Source organism: Mesoplodon mirus (assembly GCF_964341445.2).
Source record: "Mesoplodon mirus genome assembly, chromosome: 1".
NCBI classification, from domain to species: domain Eukaryota; kingdom Metazoa; phylum Chordata; class Mammalia; order Artiodactyla; family Ziphiidae; genus Mesoplodon; species Mesoplodon mirus.
The window spans coordinates 364,979-384,317 of NC_138976.1; the positions used below are offsets into that span (position 1 = coordinate 364,979).

The following is a 19,339-nucleotide window of genomic DNA, read 5'->3' on the forward strand; positions in this document are numbered from 1 at the left end:
GATGACGCTCAGAATTCTTCTTTCCGGCCCCATGGAAACGGATGCAGCTGTCAGGGAAGAGTGGGTGGGAGGGGCCCACTGTCCAAAGTTGGCGGGGCGGGGGACACCCCCAGGCAGGCGGGAGGCGGTGACAGGTTTGCCTTTGAGGAGTAAGTGCAGCCGGGTGAGACCCTCACACTCCAGCCACGTGTGCCCCGCCACCGTGGATGGGAGTTCCCTGGCCTGCCTCCCACCCACCGGCCAGCCCTCCAGAGCCTCATATCTGCAGTCAGCGTCCCATGGAGCAGAGACCCAGGCCTATCCCCCAGGCCTGCCAGCAGGATTGGTGGGGGAGCATCTTGCCAGCGCTGAGGGGCACCACACAGCCCCCAGGACAGGCTGACAAAGGAAGCAGCCCAGCACCCACTGCCAAGACGGCACCTCGTGGGGGCCCCTCATCCCACAGACCTCCCCAGCACCCTAAAGGTTTGCACCTAGACTGTCTTGATTCAACAGACAGCTGTTTGGACACCAGCACTGGCCCAGCACATAACAGGTGGACCGCCAACACACAAGGCCCTTCGTCCCCTGCAGTCCCCTGGGCTTGGAGCCCGAGGGCTGAGCTAGTGGAAGGCACACAGGGCTGGCAGGTGTCAGGGCCTGAAAACCGGCTGTAGATGGGCCCTCCCCGCCAGCACAGCCCCTCCTGTGGTCCTGCTGCCCTCAGAAGAGAAAGGCAGCGAGCCCTGAGGACCCAGCCCAAGTCCTCCGGGAAGAAAGGGCTCTTCGGGCGCACCAGTCACAGCTCAGGCTCCCGGCTCCGCACATCGGGCCTTATCCGCGTCCACAGGGAAGGCGCCCTGTTTGCGCTGTTTGCAAAATGCAGGTTCTGGATAAATGTCTGAAAATGTCTAACTGAATGACGTCTGTGTATAAAAAATAGAGCATTCAAGCTGCTTCTTGTGTTCAGAGGCTCCCGATGAGTTTTGGGACTGGAGGTTCTGGCAGGAGGAGAGGGCCCAGCCTCACCACGTCCAGACACAGATCTGATTCCAGACCTCCGTCAGCCTCCAGAGAGCTTGGCACACACAGACGCGCCCCCCACGCACACGCACAGGCACACACACAGGCACACGCACGCACAGGCTGCCTGGGGAGGGGCGGGCCGCGTCCTCTCCGCAGGGATGAGCGGGGGTGTCAGGTCCACCTTCTCAGACGCGGCACAGGGCTGGGCCTGCCCACTGGTCCCCGGGGCCGTGTGGGACCCCACGAGCACCGCATCCCATGGGAAACACGGGTGTTTTGCAGAAACCAGTTGAAACCTCATTTAAAGTACTTCTTTTTTTTTTTTTATTGATTTCATTGAAAACAGAACAAGAAATGGTCTGAGCCAAAAGACTGCTCTTAGAACTGTCAAAAACATTTTAACAGAAAAAATAAACATGACTGCATTATGAATGTTTTAGAAGAGTCGCACGAAAAAACCCACTGTTACTGCACTAAGTACAGTATTTAGAAAAGTATATGACCCGGCGGCCGTCACACAAAAGGTGATGGCAAGTGTATGCACACTACAAGACTAGCGTTTAAAAAAAGTTGTCTCCTGCAGTTTATTCTGAAATCACTTTGTTCTCTTTATACAGTTGATAGTTTATTTTCACATGGTGAGTAGAAACCACACCAGAATCAGCACCGTTGTCTGTGTTTTCTGTTTTTTATTTCTTGTTTGTCCTAATGTCCAATAATGGTAGAAAATAAATCAGTTTATTCATCATCAGAGCGTGTGGCTTAGAAATCAACAGAAGGTGCCGGCCTCACGGCACTCGCAAGGCAGGTGTGGGTCCTCCGTGGGCCGTGGCCCTCCTGCACCCCCAGACCGCTTCCTCGAAAAGAAACGCGTTAGAGGTCTGGTATATAGGACTAGATATAGGATCTCTTTAAAAAGCAAACCCACGTTTTCTCCAAGGTCAGTGGCGGCTCGGCCCTGACCTCTCAGGAGCGGTGGGGACAGGGTCTGCGCGGCCCCAGGAGCCGGCACCAGCCCCTCGGGCCGTGGGTGGGTGACGGTGGCTTTGGCGGGGCCACACGGAGGGGTCTGGGTCGACAGGACACTGCCCACAAGCCCAGCGGTGGGACGGGAACGACGGTGAGCAGAGGGGAAACGAGAAACGTGGAAACGACAAAATCACCATCAGAAACTCACGGGCGACACCAGTGCAGAGTCCCAGAGCGCCCACCGCGCAGCCCGGTCCCGCCGGCACCAGGCTGGGGCCGCAGACGTCGTCGTGGAGCTTCTCCTTTTCTCCCCGAACCGCAGCGTGAACGGCATCCGCTTGGGCGCCCGGGCCGCGGCTCTCAGAGCGGGTCGGCGGGGGAGGAGCTGGTGTCGGGCAGCCCGTCCTCCTGCGTGGCCTGGGCGCCGGCCTGCCGCTGGGCCAGGGCGGCGCTGGAGTGCCGGCACTTGGGGGAGCCACAGCGGCAGCTGAACAGCTTGCCTTTGATGTCCCAGAAGCGCTCCCCGTAGTCAAACCTGGGGGGAGAGCAGAGCTGGGCGGGGGTCCGGGCCCACCAGCACCTCCCGGGAGCCGGGCCCACCTAGCCCCGCCCGAGCCGTCCAGTCTGGGGCAGGTAGCGCGTGCGCCTGGCGGGCACCTACCCCAGCTGCTCCCCGGCCTCTATCAGGCGGGTGCTGAAGAAGGCGATCCTGGGGAAGCGCAGGTCCTGATGGGACATGAAGACGCGCACGGGCACCAGGTTGGGCTCGCAGTGGTGGTTGATGAAGCGGCTGACGTTGCCATAGAAACGCGCATCGATGCAGTACAGCTCTCCGTCCTGGGGGAGACACGCACTGAGCGTCCCAGGAGGGCAGGCGTGGGCACCGCCACTGCCACCCAGCAGACGCTACCCTCTCCTCCCCCTCCCTCCTGGGGCTTCAACTCGGGGGGTGAAAACGAGCGCAAACATGGATAATCTATGTGGCCGGCACCGTCCCATCCGACGCTCTGATGCTGTCAGCAGCAGGACAGAGGAGGACAGCGTTATGGGAACCACGTGGGGTGGCTAAGGGGCCACATGGTCCTGTAAGGACCACTGGGCAGCACAACTCCCCAGAGACCTGATGATGGAGGGGCAGGAGTACAACTCAGCAGGAGTGGGAGACGCAGGGGGCACTGGGCAGAGGGACGGGGGCAGAGAGGCAGGGGTCACAGGGGCAGGGGTCACAGGGGCAGGGGTCACAGGGGCAGAGGGGCAGAGCTGCTTGGGGGCTGAGGGGCAGTGGGGCAGCGGGAGGGAAGCTGCCAGGTCGCTCACGAGGGCACTCAGAAAACCACAGACCCTTCAGGGCAGAGAGGAGCCCCAGGACTGGGGTCCCAACCGTGCCTCTGGCATTGCTGCCGTGGTAACAACACAGGGCAGAAGGGGCTGAGGTGACCGTGAGAAAGTGGCCTGGTCTAACCATCCGAGCCCTGAGAAAGAGTTTTCTCTGGCAAGATCCAGAGCGCAAGATGGACCCAAAGTCAGAGGGGCCACACGGCGAGGACACCCACCCAGAACCGAACCCCTGAGTGAGCAGCAAGCAGATCCCCCGGGGCGCCGCCGTGCCATCGGCCACTGCGGTCTGACCCTCACGCCAGGGACCAGGGGGGCCAGGGAAGGGCCTCAACTACACTGATTTTCTCCCCTTTTCTGTGTCTTTATCCATAAAGGCAAGAGTAAGAAATCCTGGAGGAAGTGAAACACGTTTTCACTTTTTCTCTTTTCTTTTCTCCTAAGCTGAACAAGAGACTAAAGCAGCAGCAGAAAGGGGAGGGTGAGAAGCAGGTTCCCGTGTGACGAAGGAAGGAGGCCCTGGGCTGGACCCCAAGCAGCAAAGGGCCCTGCGGACGCCGCCTCTACCACCCAGGGGCACAAAGCGGCCCGGACACCCCCTCCCCCCTGGGTCCCTAAGGGGAGCCCCTGTAAGGGTCCCACGTGGAGACCCCACCCAGAGCCTGCAGGACCCACAGGTGGCCCCTCAGGGACACCAAGGCTTCCTGGGGGACAAGTGGGGGTTCTTCCCACTGGTCCCTGGCCCTAGGCCCCCGCCACACCGCCCACACTTCCCACAAGTTATGTCCTGAGCCCTTGGTCACCGGCCTGCACCAAGTGGGGGCCACCCATCCTGAAGACCTGACCACCGCTTGGCCTGGTGCCAAGAATTCCCTCTATGAGAACACTGCGTCCCTCCTGCAACAAACGGCCTTTCTCGGGTCTTTAAGATGTGTCCTTTCAGATGTATGTGCTGCTTTTTTAAAGCTTCTCTGATCCAGAAACCACCCACACCTGGTTCTGAGGCAAAAATACTGTGGGGAGGGAGCCCCACGCCCACACGAGCCACCCACATGCCACCCACATGGTGACTCTGAGACGCTGAGGGCGTGAGGGCGCCCAGGTCAACCACGGGACTCGAGCAGAGGCTTGAAGCGGGAGGAGATGGGGACAGAGCAGGTGTTTGGAAGGTTCCAGAACAGCAAGGAGAGGGACAGACTCAGCAGCATGAGGACAGGTGATCAGACCCAGTAAACACCTGGAAGGCAGAGCCGGAAAGTTCCCTGATACCTCAAATGGTGGGTGGGGGAGCGAGGCATGGCCAGATGGCCCAGTGGGTATGGGCACTCTGACACGCCAACACTCGGGGACACACAGGCCTGAGCTGGAACGGCCGGGGGATGCGCTGCATCCATGGCTTTTTACATGCCCAGAATGAATGACCCACGAGGCAAGACTGAAGAGGGCTACCTGCTCGGGCCCAGGAGGAGTGGACCAGAGCAAGCAGGAGACCCACACGGCTGGGGGCCAGGGCTGAGGGCCCAGAGTCAGCGGCACTCGGGTTGCCAGGACCCTCCCGGGGGCACAGCCCGGTGTGCGGGGCTGAAGAGACGGAAAGGCCAGGGGTCAAAGGCAGCGGTCGCAGCAATGGGAAGAGAGAGGGTGGCCACTGGAGGGATGTCCCTATGGGGACCGGGGGCTGGCAGGGGTCCAGGAGCTGCTCAGGGGAGGAGCCGAGAGCCAAGCACAGCAATCAGACAGGGTAACTGCATGTCTTAGACTCTGATAATTAAGAAACGGGCTTGGAATCTGCAGTGTTTTTACAGAAGCACCAGCCAGAGCAGTCTGGAGACAGAAAGCTCCTCCCAGACAGGTAAGCGGGGAGCGTGGAGAGACCTGTGTGGGGCCCCCTTGGGGCACCCAGGAACGCCCCCTCCGCCCCTCCCCGGATGGCGTCCGCACGTGCCCCATCTGTCAAAGGATGTTGGTGAGAATCAGGGTGCTGACCTGTGGTCAGGCAAGCTGCCTGGTCTGCGGAGACTCAAGACAGCCTGACAGAGCATTTCAGAAAAAGCAACAAAGAAAACACCTCGTGAAGGAGTGGACGCTCCGGGAAGGCTCCTCCACGGGGGTCGAGCTCAGCGGCTGGCATTCCTAGCTGTGCTGCACAGTGGGCACGAGGCCGGGGGTCTAGGGCCCTGCGAACCTTCCTTGCTGCAGGTGGGACCCTGAGGGCTGCACCCCAGGGCGAGGGTCACTGCAGGGGAGGCTGGGCTAGACTCGGAGAGGCTGGCGGCTGCAGCTCAGCCCCGAACCACCCTCGTTCCCACAAATGGACAAAGTGATTCCAGATGAGGGCTCCGAAGCCTCAATGCATTTTCTTCAGGCAGGTTTGCAAATACAGAGTTTGGAACGCAAACAAAAACTAATCAGGAACAAGGGGCAACGGGCAAACAGACTGAAAATAAGCAGGAAACCCCCAGACACTAGTCAGACCCACAGGGCACAGGTGCTAGCGGCGCCAGATGGTCGGGGGCGGGCTCTGGGGACACACGCAGGCCGGCCTATGGGCCGGTGCAGGCCGGCCACCGGCAGCACAACGCCCCATGTTCAAGCAGGCATGAGATCACAAACCAGTAATGATGGCCCAACAATGGCCCATAAAATCAGCTTATCCACCATGTTACTACAATAAGTACAAGAGAGAGTGCGGGGGCATTTCAACAGATGCAGAAAAACACTGAACACGGCCTAACGTCAATCCAGGTCACTCTCGGTGGACTAGGGACAGAGCTCTGAGCACCAGCACCCGTGGGAGCCTGGGTTCTGGAAGCTTCCTCCACCAAGGCAGGCACAGCGGCCCGGCCGGGAGGGGACTGTCTGCTGATGACACGATCGTGTCCACTGAGAAGAGAACTCACAAATAAATGCTACATCTAGTCAGTGAGTTTGACAGGTCACAGAGTTAAAAAGAATACATATTTCTATGTATCAGGCAACTAAATCAGGGGAAAAAATGCCATTTACAAGAGCACTGAAATGGTCCAACACCAGGACCCTGTTCCCCACCACGAAGGGGCAGCCAGCACTGGACCTGCCCTCCTGCCAGGACTCTCCAGACGCTTGGGACACGTGTGCCCGGGACACGGCCGAGCCGCCCATGAAGCTGCCAGTCACCACCACGTGGCCCCAGGGGATGAGGACACATCCACCCAAAGCCTGACATGAATGCTCTCGAAAGCTGCGCCAACCGCCAACACCTGGAAACAGCCCAAGTGTGTCTGCTGTGGATGGAGGAGCAGCCTGAGGGGTGTCCACACGATGGAGCAGTGATGACCCAACCAACACAAACACGTGACGCCGCAGATGAGCCCCCAGAGGTTCCCTCCACCAGGGAGAGGGCCAGACCCAGAGGCCACGTGCCGTGGGAAACCACCCGTACGACATTCTGGAAAAGGCAAACGGCAGCGACAGAGGGGCCGGGTGTCCCCGAGCTGGTCTGCATAACTCGGTGCAGTGGTGCTCACCCCAGTGCAGAACTGGAAGAAGACCCCAGCCTCGCTCGCTCACAGAGCCCCACCCCCTGGGCAACCTGTGACTTGCTTCTCACGAAAGCCACTCCCGCGATCACGTCACACCGTGCATGGTTCTCCTGCTGGCCTTCAAGAAGGGGGCTGTGTGCTTGGGGCCCCTGGGAGCAGACAGAGCCCTGGCTGGACCTCAGTCCTGCAGCCAAGAACTGCGTTCTGACAACCAGCATGTGAGCCCGAGGACTCTGAGGTCCAAGGTCCAGAAAAGACGCAGCCGTACCATGCCTGGACGGCCTGAGTGACCCTGAGCAGAGGACCCTGAGATCACTGATGGGGCAGGAACCAGGAGGCACCTGTCAAAACCAACAGAGTTGGACACATAAATGGGTGAATTTCCTGCATATAAATTAGGCCTCAGTAAACAAATCAGCACCAGAACACTTCTACGAGGGCATCTACAAAAAGCTCACATCACACTTAGTGGTCAAAGAATGAATGCTTTTCCCTTGACAGAGACGGGCAAGGATGTCCCCTCCCACTGCTGAGAACCCAGCCAGGCTCTCAGCACAGACTTAGACGGGCAAGGAAGAAGGAGAGCTGTCTTCACTCACACGACACAGTTATGTACACAGAAAATCCTAGAGGATCAGCAAAAAAGCTACTGGAATTAATAAGTGGATTTAGCAAGGTCGATATACAAAAAACCAACTATTTCCATATCCCAGCAACAATTAGAAAGCGAAGTAAGCAGCAACATTGTTTACGAAAGCATAAGAGCATGGAATACTTGGGAATAAACTTAAGGGAACATGTGTAAGATCTACACCCTGAAAGCCTGCAAGCTCTGCGGAGACCTGGAGGCGACACCAGGGGCCAGGAGGAGACCTAACACTGCAGACGCCGACGCCCTAAACGCAGCAACAAACGGGAGGCAACCCCAGCAGGGCTCTGGCCGCGGCATCCCATACTGATGCCCTGATTCCAGAACCTACAGGGAAACGCAAAGGACACAGAAAAGGTGAAACGGCTTTTGGAGGAAACACAGGGTCTGAGCACAACGTGACCTGGTTTCAGGGTTTAGTCTCACGGCCTTACCGGCGCACCTTGGTTTGCTGAGCTTTGCAGACACCACGTCCAGTGGGTCTGCGGGCTCCATTCTTCCAACAGTACCTGCTTACTTCCTGTCTCCGTCACATTCTGATAATTCTCGTAGTATTTTAAACGTTTCCAGTACTACTGTATTTGTCACGGTATCTGTGGTCAGTGACCCTTGATATTACTACTATGACCCGCTGAAGGCTCAGATGATGGTTAGCGATTTTTAGCAATAAAGCACCCTTTGATTAATGTATCTACATTATTTTTTAAGACAATGTTATTGTACACTTAATAGCCTATAGTATAAACATGACTTTTAGATGCACTGGGACCAAAACAAACAAAAAACAGTGTGTACTGTAATACGCTCCACCGTGATATGCACTATGTTGCTGCTCTGGAACCGAACCCGCAGCGTCTCCGAGGTGCGCCTGTGATCAGGACAGTGATGCAGGTTACGGACTGGCAAATAAATCAAAGGAACAAAACACAGTCCAGACAGACCTACTTTCAATGGTGCAAGTAGAGACTTTACATTCACATGGACAAAAGGGAACCTCAACCCCTATCTTACACCAAACACAAAAATCAATGCAAAGCGTGAGGCCTGAAACCGTACGACTTCTAGAAGAAAACAGAGGTGGGAAGCCCTTTGATATTGGTCTTGAATGACTGTTTGGATTTGACACCAAAAGCAAAAACAACAAAAAGCAAAAGTAAACAAGTGGACTACATTGAGCTAAAAAGCTTCTGCACAGCAAAGGAGACCATCAACAAAATGAAAAAGCAGGTACCAGGTGTTCCCTGGTGGTCCACGGGTTAGGACTCAGTGCTTTCACTGCCATAGGCCCAGGTTCACTCCCTGGTCGGGGAACTAAGATCCTGCAAGCCGAGAGGTGAGGCCAAAAAAAAAAAAAAAAAAAAGGCAGATACCGAATGGGAGAAGATATTTGCAAACCATGTGTCTGATAAGGGGCTATTATCCAAACTATATAAAGAACTCACACAACTCAGTAGAGCACACACAAAAAAAGCCAATTTAAAAAATGGACAGAGGAACTGAATAATCATCTTTCCAAAGAAGACACACAGATGGCCAACAGGTACATGAAAAGATGCTCAACATCACTAATCATCAGAGAAATGCACATCAAAACCACAATGACTTAATCACCTCACACCTGTCAGAATGACCGTCATCAAAAAGACAAGAAGCACTGGCGAGGGTGTGGAGAAAAGGGAGCCCTCGGTGCACTGCTGGGGGGAAGGTAAATTGGTGCGGCCACTGTGGACAACAGTGTGGATGGAGCTTCCTCAAGAAGGTGCAAACAGAACTACCATGTGATCCAGCAATCCCACTCCAGGATATTTATGAAGGAAACAAAACCACAACCTTGAAGAGACATCTGCTCCCCCATGTCCACTGCAGCACTATTCACAACAGCCAAGATATGGAAATAACCAAGTGTCCATTAATGGATAAGAAAATGTGGCGCACACACACACAGTGGAACACTATTCAGCCTTTAAAAAAAAAAAAAAGGAAATCCTGCCATTTGGGACAATATGGATGAACCTCAAGGGCATCATCTGAGATAAGCCAGCAAATGACAAAGACAGCATGGTGTCACTTTAGGTGGCATCTTACTTTTTTTTTTAAGGCAAAAACTTTCATGGAAACCGAGTAGAATAGTGGTTGCCAGGGGGTGAGGAGTGGGGGAAACAGGGAGACAGTACATTTATAAAATGAAAAAGGTATGAGGATCAAATGTATAACATGGTGACTACAGTTGATGACACTTTTGTACAGCCGAAATTTGCTAAGAGAATAGAACTTAAGTGATCTCACCAAAAAAAAATATGTTAAGTGAAAAAAACACACCATACACAAAAGTTCTTGAAACAGATCTTAGATCTAAATGTAATTTTGCTAAAATATAAAAATTCTAGAGAAAGGAGAAAATCTTCACAACCTTGCAGCAAAGATTTCTTAGGACACATAAAGCACTAAACAATTTAAAACGTTTTCTGTTCTGTGAAGAGGAAGGAAAGGCAGGAGGGAAATACTCACAACACACGTTGGACAAAAGGGTACCATTCAGGGCTTGTGAAGAGCTCTTACGACAAGCGGCCCGACGGAACAACCCGCAATAATTTTTTTTTTTAATTTTTAAAACTTCTCCACAAACGATGATGTAAGGAAGCCACTAAGCCATGAAAAGACGCTGCCATATAGTGAAGATGTGGTACATACAGTGGACTATTACTCAGCCATAAAAAGGAACGAAATAGTGTCATTTGCAGAGATGTGGATGGACCTAAAGACTCATACAGAGTGCAGTAGGTCAGGAAAACAAATATCATATAGTACTGCTTATATGTGGAATCTAGAAAAATGGTACAGATGAACTTATTTGCAAAGCAGAAATAGAGACACAGATGTAGGGAACAAACATATGGACCCCAAGGTGGGGAAGGGAGGGTGGGATGAATTGGGAGATTGGGACTGACATATATACACTACTATGTATAAGACAGATAACTAATGAGAACCTACTGTATAGCACAGGGAGCTCTACTCAATGCTCTGTGGTGACCTAAATGGGAAGGAAATCCAAAAAAGGGGATATATGTATATGTATAGCTGATTCACTTTGCTGTACAGCAGAAACACAACATGGTAAAGCAACTATACTCCAATAAAAATCACTTAAAAAAAAAAAAAAAAAAAGACGCCGCCATCATGGGGCATCAGAATTAGTGTCTGAGCTGCCCTTTGCTGCTGGCGAGTGTGTGGGGGAACAAGCCCTCCGGAAACTGTTTGCCGTTTCTTCTAAAGTCAGTAAGTGAACCCTCACCAGACGGCAGTAATTCCACCCCCAAGAATTAACTGAAACAAAGACTCACATCCACAGAAGTCAAGTCTGAAAATCCACTGCAGGTGCACTCCTGGCCATAAAAGCCAGAACCAGTGGGTCCACCCGCAGGTCAGCACACAGCCCCACACAGCGATCTGGGTCACCACTCCCAACGGGAAGGAGCGGATGGCCCAGCAAACCATCACAGGTCAACGCTATGACCCTAACCGGATTCACAGGTCAGTGCTCTGACCCTAACTGGTTCACAGGCCAATGCTCTGACCCTAACTGGGTTCACAGGTTCAATGCTCTGACCCTAACCTGGTTCACGGGTCAATGCTCTGACCCTAACTGGATTCACAGGTTCAAAGCTCTGCCCCTAACCTGGTTCATCTGTCAATGCTCTGACCCTAACTGGATTCACAGGTCAATGCACTGACCCTAACTGGATTCACAGGTTCAAAGCTCTGCCCCTATCCTGGTTTACAGGTCAGTGCTCTGACCCTAACTGGTTCACAGGTCAATGCTCTGACCCTAACTGGTTCACAGGTCAATGCTCTGACCCTATCCTGGTTTACAGGTCAGTGCTCTGACCCTAACTGGATTCACAGGTCAATGCTCTGACCCTAACTGGATTCACAGGTTCAATGCTCTGACCCTAACCTGGTTCATCTGTCAATGCTCTGACCCTAACTGGGTTCACAGGTCAATGCTCTGACCCTAAATGGATTCACAGGTTCAAAGCTCTGCCCCTATACTGGTTTACAGGTCAATGCTCTGACCCTAACCTGGTTCACAGGTCATTGCTATGGCCCTAACCTGGTTCATGGGTCAATACTATGATCCCTAATGAGGTTTACAGGTTCGATGCCATGATCTAATCTGGCTCACAAGTTCAATGCTATGCAATCAAATCCCTACAGGAGTTTTGTGGAACTTGTCAAGCTGATTTTAAAACTTATATGGGAACTTCGAGAGACCAAGAAGAGCAGACACTCCCAAGAACCCCAAGGTAAGCAGAGGTAAGCTAGGATAATCAATACAGTGCAGGCTGCCCAAGGCCGTCAGCAGACAGAGGGCAATCCAAGCTCTCGTGGGCACCTGATTTATGACAAAATCTGCACTGCTGAGGGGTGGGGAAAGGACAATCTTTTCAAGAAATGGTGCTCAGTCACACAGATGTCAATACAGGGAAAAACATAAAGCTTGACCCCCTTCAGCAAAAAAGCAATCTGGGAAATAATATAAATGTGTATCTTTGTGACCTAGGTTTTAGAAAAACTTATCTTGGACATGATAGAAACCCACCTGTATACATAAAAAGACTGCCAAGTTGGAGGATAATAAAAATAAGAACTTCTGTTCATTAAAAGACATCGTCAGGAAGTAAGCCACAGAGGGAAGATATCTGCAAGTCAAACGTCAGGAAAGAGCACTGATCCAGAACATGGAAAGAACTGCTGCAAACCAGTAAGAGGCAAACTGCTCAGCAGATGCGGGTGGGCAGGAAACCCAGCCCGGCTGCAGCGCCACACACAGGCACACACGCACGCGCACAAACGAGCAGGCCGGTCGGGTGGCTGCCCACGGCCCTGGGCTAGAGCCGCGCCCCAGGCTGCAACCTCCAGGAACACAGGCTCCTCTTCCAGACACTTGTCTCACTAATGCTGACCCCTTAGGGTGTGGCTGCAGGGGCAGGGCGCGGGTCAGGCGATGAGCAGGGCGCTCTGAAGACACAGCCAAGAGTGGCAGGCACGGGAAGGTGAGTGCCTGGCTTCACCCGACCTACAGGTGGCTGTTCAGGGGTCTCGCAGCTGCTGCGGGGGACACAGTACTTGTTTCCCCACCTCCACCTGAACTCCCTCCCACTGGCAGCGACAGCAAGTTCTTAGAAGGTCTGAAGTCAGCAATTTATGAATTAAGGAGCAACCCTGGGAGCCAGGATAAGGCAGGACAGGGCAGCCTGCGATGGCTCAGAAACTGCCCTGGAAACCAGGGCCTGGAGCGGACAAAGCCAGGGTCCAGCTCTTCTACCCGCACCTGGGAGGGCACCAGGGTCACAGAGAGACGCACCCACCCTGTTCACAAGTGTGACCCTCACTCCACACGAAGGCTCGCCCCCGTGCACATGGCCCCCGAACCTCTTGGCGGCCCTCACCCTCGCTGAGAAGGAAGGTGGGGCTCAGAGGCTGGAGAGATGTGTCCGAGGTCCCACACTCTCACACGAGGCTCGCTGGGCAAGCTCAGGACCTCTGGGATCAGGGACCCAGCGCCAGTCTGGCGGGTGAGCCTCCTTACCAGCCCGGGCCCCGCCAGCAGGCCCCTCCACGCAGCACAGTCCCTTCAGCTCTACGCCCAACCCCTCAGGACGCATTACCTTGTTGTCAAGGTCAAAGAGGTAAGAATCTTCCTCACGCACGTCAGCTTCCGAGTCAGAGATGAGCTCCCCGACATACCTGCGGGGGCAGAGGTAGATGAAAACGTGACAGGTGCATGTCACCCAGGACCCAGACGCAGGGCACAGGGGCCCTGATGGAGCCCACATGACTGAGAATTCTGCCTGTGACTGAACAGGGACTTCATCCGGGTCCCAGAAAATGATGACACAGATACCCTCTATCTGCCCAGGGATCCAAAATGATCATCCCCTACACGTCACAAAGTGCTGACGGATCTTCTGAAATAAGCTATGAGCTGGTGAGAAAGTGCAGGCAGAAACGCAGAGGTGGGTGGGGGCTGCCCGCAGCGAGAATGCAAGCCAGGCCCAGCCCCTCCCCGGTGAGCCTGGGGGCACCACACTGGCCGGTGTGCACTCCTAGTCCCTCCCCGACGGCTGCACCCTCCCCCATGACAGCAGCAGCCCTGGGCTGACCGGGCCCTCACTTACTCGCAAACAAAGGTGCCCAGTGGGATGTCCTGCAGGGACCGCACGCCCCAGCCCATGTTCTGCGTCCGATAGAGCTGCAGCCTCGTCCTGGAAAATAGGACCAGCCACTCACGGCCACGTTCCACCACACTCAGCTCACACTCATGTTACCACACGAGTGACAGGAGTAAACAACACAGAAAATACAACTTTCATGTCTGGAGATGCGTTAGAACTTCGCATGCAATGCAGCGTTGACTCCTAGAGTTACCCCACCCCCAACCCCCCTCCCTGCACCAAGGTGCCCCTCACAGCGCCTTTCACACCCTCAGGAGGCAGGGCAACCTCAGAAACCGGCCTGAGGGTCGTCGCGTGGAACACGGCCCGCGGCCCTCCCTGTGCCTCAGCGTCCTCATCTCCAACGTGCGATGAGGACCAAGGGGGTTATGAGCAGGCCCGCTGGCCCCAGGCTGCAATGCAGGTGAGCTCGGGCAGCATGCCAACCACAGAGCTGAGCTGGCCCCTGGGGGCAGCTGCGGGGCCCCTCCCAGGCCCCGAGAGCTAGGGCATCCCGCCGGCCGTTTGTGTGTCCAGTGGCGTGTCTGTCCTCAGCCCCAAGGACCTTCTGCCACACGCCAGGACACAGAGGTATGGGCTGGTCACAAGTGCTGTAAGGGTTACTGATATTAATAGACCCCAAAATACCGTAACGTTCATGTGGAGCTAAACTTACATAGGATACAAATCTTCCCTCATAACCTTTGATTTTCCAACTCTCGAGCATGTTCACGGAGGGAAGGTTCATGACCAGAACCCCAGGGTCTGGCTCTGGGCGGTCAGTGAACCAAGCGCCCGAGCACCAAGGGGCAACATGTTTTACATGAGACTCAGGACGTGGGTATGAGGGAACCACATGAGTGTTCACACCAGACCAGGACCTCGTGAGCTTGGACCACGCAGCTCTTGGCAAGCCTGCCTCTTGCCTTCGGGCCGTCTGACCTGAACCCAGGTCTGAGCGGGTAGGAAACACGGAAGGCTTCCACTCTTTTTTTTTTTTTTGCGGTACGCGGGCCTCTCACTGTTGTAGCCTCTCCCATTGCGGAGCACAGGCTCCGGACGCGCAGGCTCAGGGGCCATGGCTCACGGGCCCAGCCGCTCCACGGCATATGGGATCTTCCCGGACCGGGGCATGAACCCGTGTCCCCTGCATCGGCAGGCGGACTCTCAACCACTGCGCCACCAGGGAAGCCCAAGGCTTCCACTCTTTACGTCGGCCTCTAACATCAGTAGAGGTCAAGGGCTCCAAGGAAGCCACCTCCACGTGCAAACACACATACGCTAAACACACGCTGCTCCCGTTTGTGGACACACACGTGAAACTAGAGAGCTGCCCAAGGGACCTGACTGCTTTCAAACTTTACCACGGAGGCCCTGGCGCAGCCCGCGGCACCTCACCTGAGGCCGTTTTGCACGACGCGGTTCCGGCAGGTCCTCCAGCAGGAGCAGGCATGGTTGCACTCAAAGAGCAGGGGCGGCTCCGCCATGTTGAACTCGGGCAGGAGCCGGCCATCCTGCGGACAGACGCGCAGCGAGGGCTAAGTAACTGACACCAACATGCCTCCTCAGACCAAAACACTGCCCCAGAAAGCATGGTTTCTGGCCAAACTCTACACCTGGGAGGACAGGGTAAGGCCACACGCTCACGCTTTGTCCGAGGCCACGTGAAGCCTCTGGCCAGCAATCTGCATGGCTTTTGGAAACCTCTGGGACAGCTCTCCCTGGTCCCTGACTGTGGCCAGCCTCTCTGCCCCAGTCGACCTCCCCCCATCCCCGTCATCCTCTCTCAGCCTCCCTGAGGCCATCAGCTCGCGGGCCCCTGGACTCCTGCTCTGCAGCCTCCGGCCTGGACCACCTGCCAGCACTACCTGCCACTCTGCAAACCCCTAAGGCAGGTCCCAGAGGGACCTGCCACCGCTTTTCTGTCCGACACCCGGGACGCAGCAGAGCCGTTGGGCTGAGCCCAGGCTGTGCAGCCGAGTCTGAACAGTTAAGAACTTGCCCCCTCTCAGCACGGCCAGGCTTTGCAGGAAACACCAGGAGACCTGAGCCCCGCCAGTCCTGCCCACGACACCTGGGCCTCGTTTGGACAACACTCTTGACGCCCCCTTTGCTGTAATGTTGACTCTGTGCCAGTGGCCTCCACGCCGGGCCTGTGTGCCCTCTCCACCCCAGGACACCCTGGCTCCTCCCCCAACAATGACCTCTGAACTCCCCAAACCAAAGCCAGGGAGGGCTCTCGTCGCAGAAACTGGCCTTGGGAGCCCTTCTCTCGGCTCCCTCCAGGCCAGGCTCAGGGACGGCCACCTCTGCCGCCCAGTCAGTTCCGTCTGGCCACCCCCAGGGCCCACAGAGAACGGTGGCTCCGTCCCCAGTACCCGGCCTCGGTCCCGCCCCCGTCCCCTGGCCTCTGTCGCTCCTCCCCAGCCAGGCCCCCACGCAGGCTCACCTTGTCGTACCAGCAGCGCATGCTCAGCTGGCCGCACATGCAGTTGCTGGAGGAGCAGTCGTCGATGCACACGCAGTACTGGGGGGAGGGGCGTGTCAGATGGAGCCCCGCCCCGCCCCCCAGTGCTGTTCACAACTCCAGTGACAATCCTCAAAATTCTGACTCTTGAGGACACCGGGGGCGTGCAGCCCCTCAGGAAGGAGGGTGTGGAGAGAACGCTCAGGCACGAGGCCTCAGGGGCTCGCAGGAGGGGCTGGGGAGGGACCCAAAGGAGGAAAGGAGGCTCAGACACCGGGCGGGCACAGCCCCAGGAGGGGAAAGACCGGGGCAGAGCCACTGCGGCCGAGGGCACCCCCCCCCGCTGCCCAGGCTGCTCTGGGGGCCGCAGAGGCAACACCCCACAGCAGGGCCCCCCCCACCGCTGACCTGCAGGTGGGTAATGTTCCTGTCGATGTTCATGGGGGACGTCACACAGTTCTGAGACACGTACTTATAGCTGCTGGGGCACGGCTCGCCGTCCACACCGTTGACACACGGGATGGGGATTCGCTCATAGCCCCGAGCGATGTCTCTGCCGCAGGAAGGGGGCGTCAGCTTTCCCGCTGAGCCCTGGCCCAGCCAGAGAGGCTTCCGTTCCAAGCCTCAACCCTGCCCGGAGGCAGGCCCTGGTCTCCTCACCTGCTCACTGTCTTCTCCACCAGGGCGGGCCTGTCGGGGGCCGCGTCGCGCAGCGCCTGGCTCATCTGCAGGGCGCTCCACACCTGCGAGTTGAGGCTGGCGCACTGCAGGGGCGTCTCCCCCTCCTTGTTCTTTAGTGTGACATCGGAGTCCCGGGACAGGAAGAGGCTGGAGGGAAACACAAGTCCACAGAACATTCAGATCTTAAGTCAAAAGGTACAAGGATGAGATTCGCACGATGACAACAATCAGTAAAAATAAGGAGGAAACAGCATCCGCTTTCAGATGAACCAGCTGACCGGCCGGTGCTTCCGCTCACATCATTACTCTTCTCCCCCGTTTACTGTCAAAAGTCCTCTTTTTCCTTGAAGGGAAGAGCATGTAAATAACTAGGGATGGTATTTGATTTTTCTTGGCTTTTCCATTCAAAGTCACCCTCAGGATGAAAAGGGCAGCAATGCCTAGCCGGCCATGTACTCAGTCCATGCCCAGCAGGCAATCCGAGGCCTGACCCAGTCAGGGCCAGACGGCGCGCCAGAGCCCTGTGCCCCCAAGGTCCCGATCTGAGAGGCCGAGGGCCCCACCGCAGGGGCATCCCTAGTCCCAGGCCCCTGTGAGATGAGAAGTGGGGGCCGCACCTCCCTGAGCTACCGCCAGGGGCAGAGCAAAGGCTCCGGACCTGATGGCAAAAGTGACGCAGGAGGGGCTTCCGGTGGGGGGGAGGCTCCCAGCTGGCCCTCCAGCCCTCCCGTGGGTGCCGCTCCTCTGGCCCCGAGCGGAGGTGTTAGGACGGGGCTCCTCTCCACGTGTGACCTGGGTATTCGGGGATTTTCACCACGATCCTCCTGGAGCCACGCTGACCACAGGCGTGAACAGGAGAGCCTCGTCCGCCGCAGGAAGTCCCCAGAGCACCCGGAGCCACTCACACGACACAGGCGTAGCGGTCCTCCCTGGCGGCAATGTGCAGGGGCGAGTCTCCATGGATGTTCACGGCGTGGAGGTCACACCTGGCGGCCAGCAGGATCTCAGCGATGTCCACACAGCCCGAGAAGGCCGCCCAGTGCAGGCAGATGTTCTCCTCCTGCATGGAAGACACGAGCGTGTGAGGCCGAGGGGGCGACGCGGCCCACCTGACAGAGGCTTCCTTTCCATTTTGTCTTGTTTTCGTTATAAAAGTACATTATCACAGTACAGAACACGTTAGAAATAGAAGAAAACATCAACTTCAATTAGACCACTCTAAACCCGACACGTAAGTAATATAACATCTAGGGGTAGTTTGTTTTTTAAATTATATTGACTTTGGAACACAGTTATGATTGCAGGATAGAGTAATACTTGTACAAGGTTTGAAAAAGACAAATTTGATTAATTAAAATTTTATTTCATGAAAAACTAAAAACTTTAAATGATGCAAAGAAAAATTAGAAAAATATTTGCCATAGGTAAAATATATGATTTACCAGGTATAGATTATATACGTGATAACAAAACTTTCACATTGTTTATTAGAAGACTACAGTTTTTCTTTTTAATAAGACTACAATTTTGAACAAATAAATGTGGAAAGAGAAGGAAAATAAAAAACAACTTACATAAGGTAACAGTGAAGAATAACCCTAAAAACAAGAAAATGTCTGCACGAGAACCACCATACATTCGACCTGCCACACTGGGGACACAGCGTGAGGAGACCCACGCCCACCCACGCGGCCGGCTGGACAGCCCAGGAGCCCGGCCGCCCAAGGAGCAGCACCCAACCCCCCCACCCCCGCTCGCTTGCTCACCAGCCCCCCGTCTCCCTTCCTCCCTCAGGGACGTAACCAGTGACACTGTGGCAGTTCTCTTTCTCTGAGTTAGCCTCAGAGATGGGGCTGCTGCCTGTTCTTTCTGCTCTGCGGACAGGTCGTATGCTTGGCTCACACAGCCGATCCCTTGGGAACCACCGGGACCAAAGCGCAGCCTGGGTCCCGGGGCGCCGCCCACACCACCAAGGGGTGCAGCACGTCCGGGCGGCCGGGGCACCCCCTGCACTGCCAAGCGCCCCATCCCAACACCCATGTACATCCCACGCCTCCAGCTCAACCAACTTCAGGAAAGACAGGAGCACAGCAGGAGCTAAGTGGTCTGTGTCTGTCACCCTCGACATCATCGGTGTGTTTCCAACAGAGAAAACTAAGGGCTGGCCCTGCCATCAGCCCCGGGTGTCCTGAAAAGCCGGGGCTTGTCTGGCCTCCCCTCCTGGGCATCACTCTCAGAAGCTCTCTACCCTCTGCTTCCACCTTCTGCACATCTGCGAGCTCCCAGGTGAAGCCGCAGAGTCTCCTGAGGGGCCTCTTTCTCTTTCCTTCATCAGAACGGTTTGTGACTTTATCACCAGAATTAGGTTCTGAGAACTTCCCAGGCCCCTAAGCCCTCCTGCCGGGGGTACTGTGCCGTCTCCCAGCCTCTCTGAGGTCCACCAGCTACGTTACGACAGGCCTACACGTCTGATGGGGCTTCCAGCAAAGACGGG

At 55.7% G+C, this 19,339-nt stretch overlaps 1 protein-coding gene across 6 annotated transcripts in view; it reads right to left on the reverse strand.

The window, feature by feature from the left end:
* Window positions 1–1,501: 1,501 nt before the first annotated feature.
* Window positions 1,502–19,339, reverse strand: part of EHMT1 (euchromatic histone lysine methyltransferase 1) — a 145,654-nt gene continuing 127,816 nt past the window's right edge. For all 6 annotated transcript variants that reach the window (XM_082638810.1, XM_082638809.1, XM_082638807.1 and 3 more), the window contains exons 19-27: window positions 17,751–17,905; window positions 16,825–16,992; window positions 16,573–16,717; window positions 16,147–16,224; window positions 15,096–15,211; window positions 13,662–13,748; window positions 13,152–13,230; window positions 2,636–2,811; window positions 1,502–2,509 (exon numbers count right to left, since the gene is read on the reverse strand). In XM_082638810.1, the coding sequence (XP_082494936.1) occupies window positions 2,335–2,509; window positions 2,636–2,811; window positions 13,152–13,230; window positions 13,662–13,748; window positions 15,096–15,211; window positions 16,147–16,224; window positions 16,573–16,717; window positions 16,825–16,992; window positions 17,751–17,905 (1,179 nt within the window). In that variant the 3' untranslated portion in view covers window positions 1,502–2,334. The remainder of the gene's footprint in view (window positions 2,510–2,635; window positions 2,812–13,151; window positions 13,231–13,661; window positions 13,749–15,095; window positions 15,212–16,146; window positions 16,225–16,572; window positions 16,718–16,824; window positions 16,993–17,750; window positions 17,906–19,339) is intronic.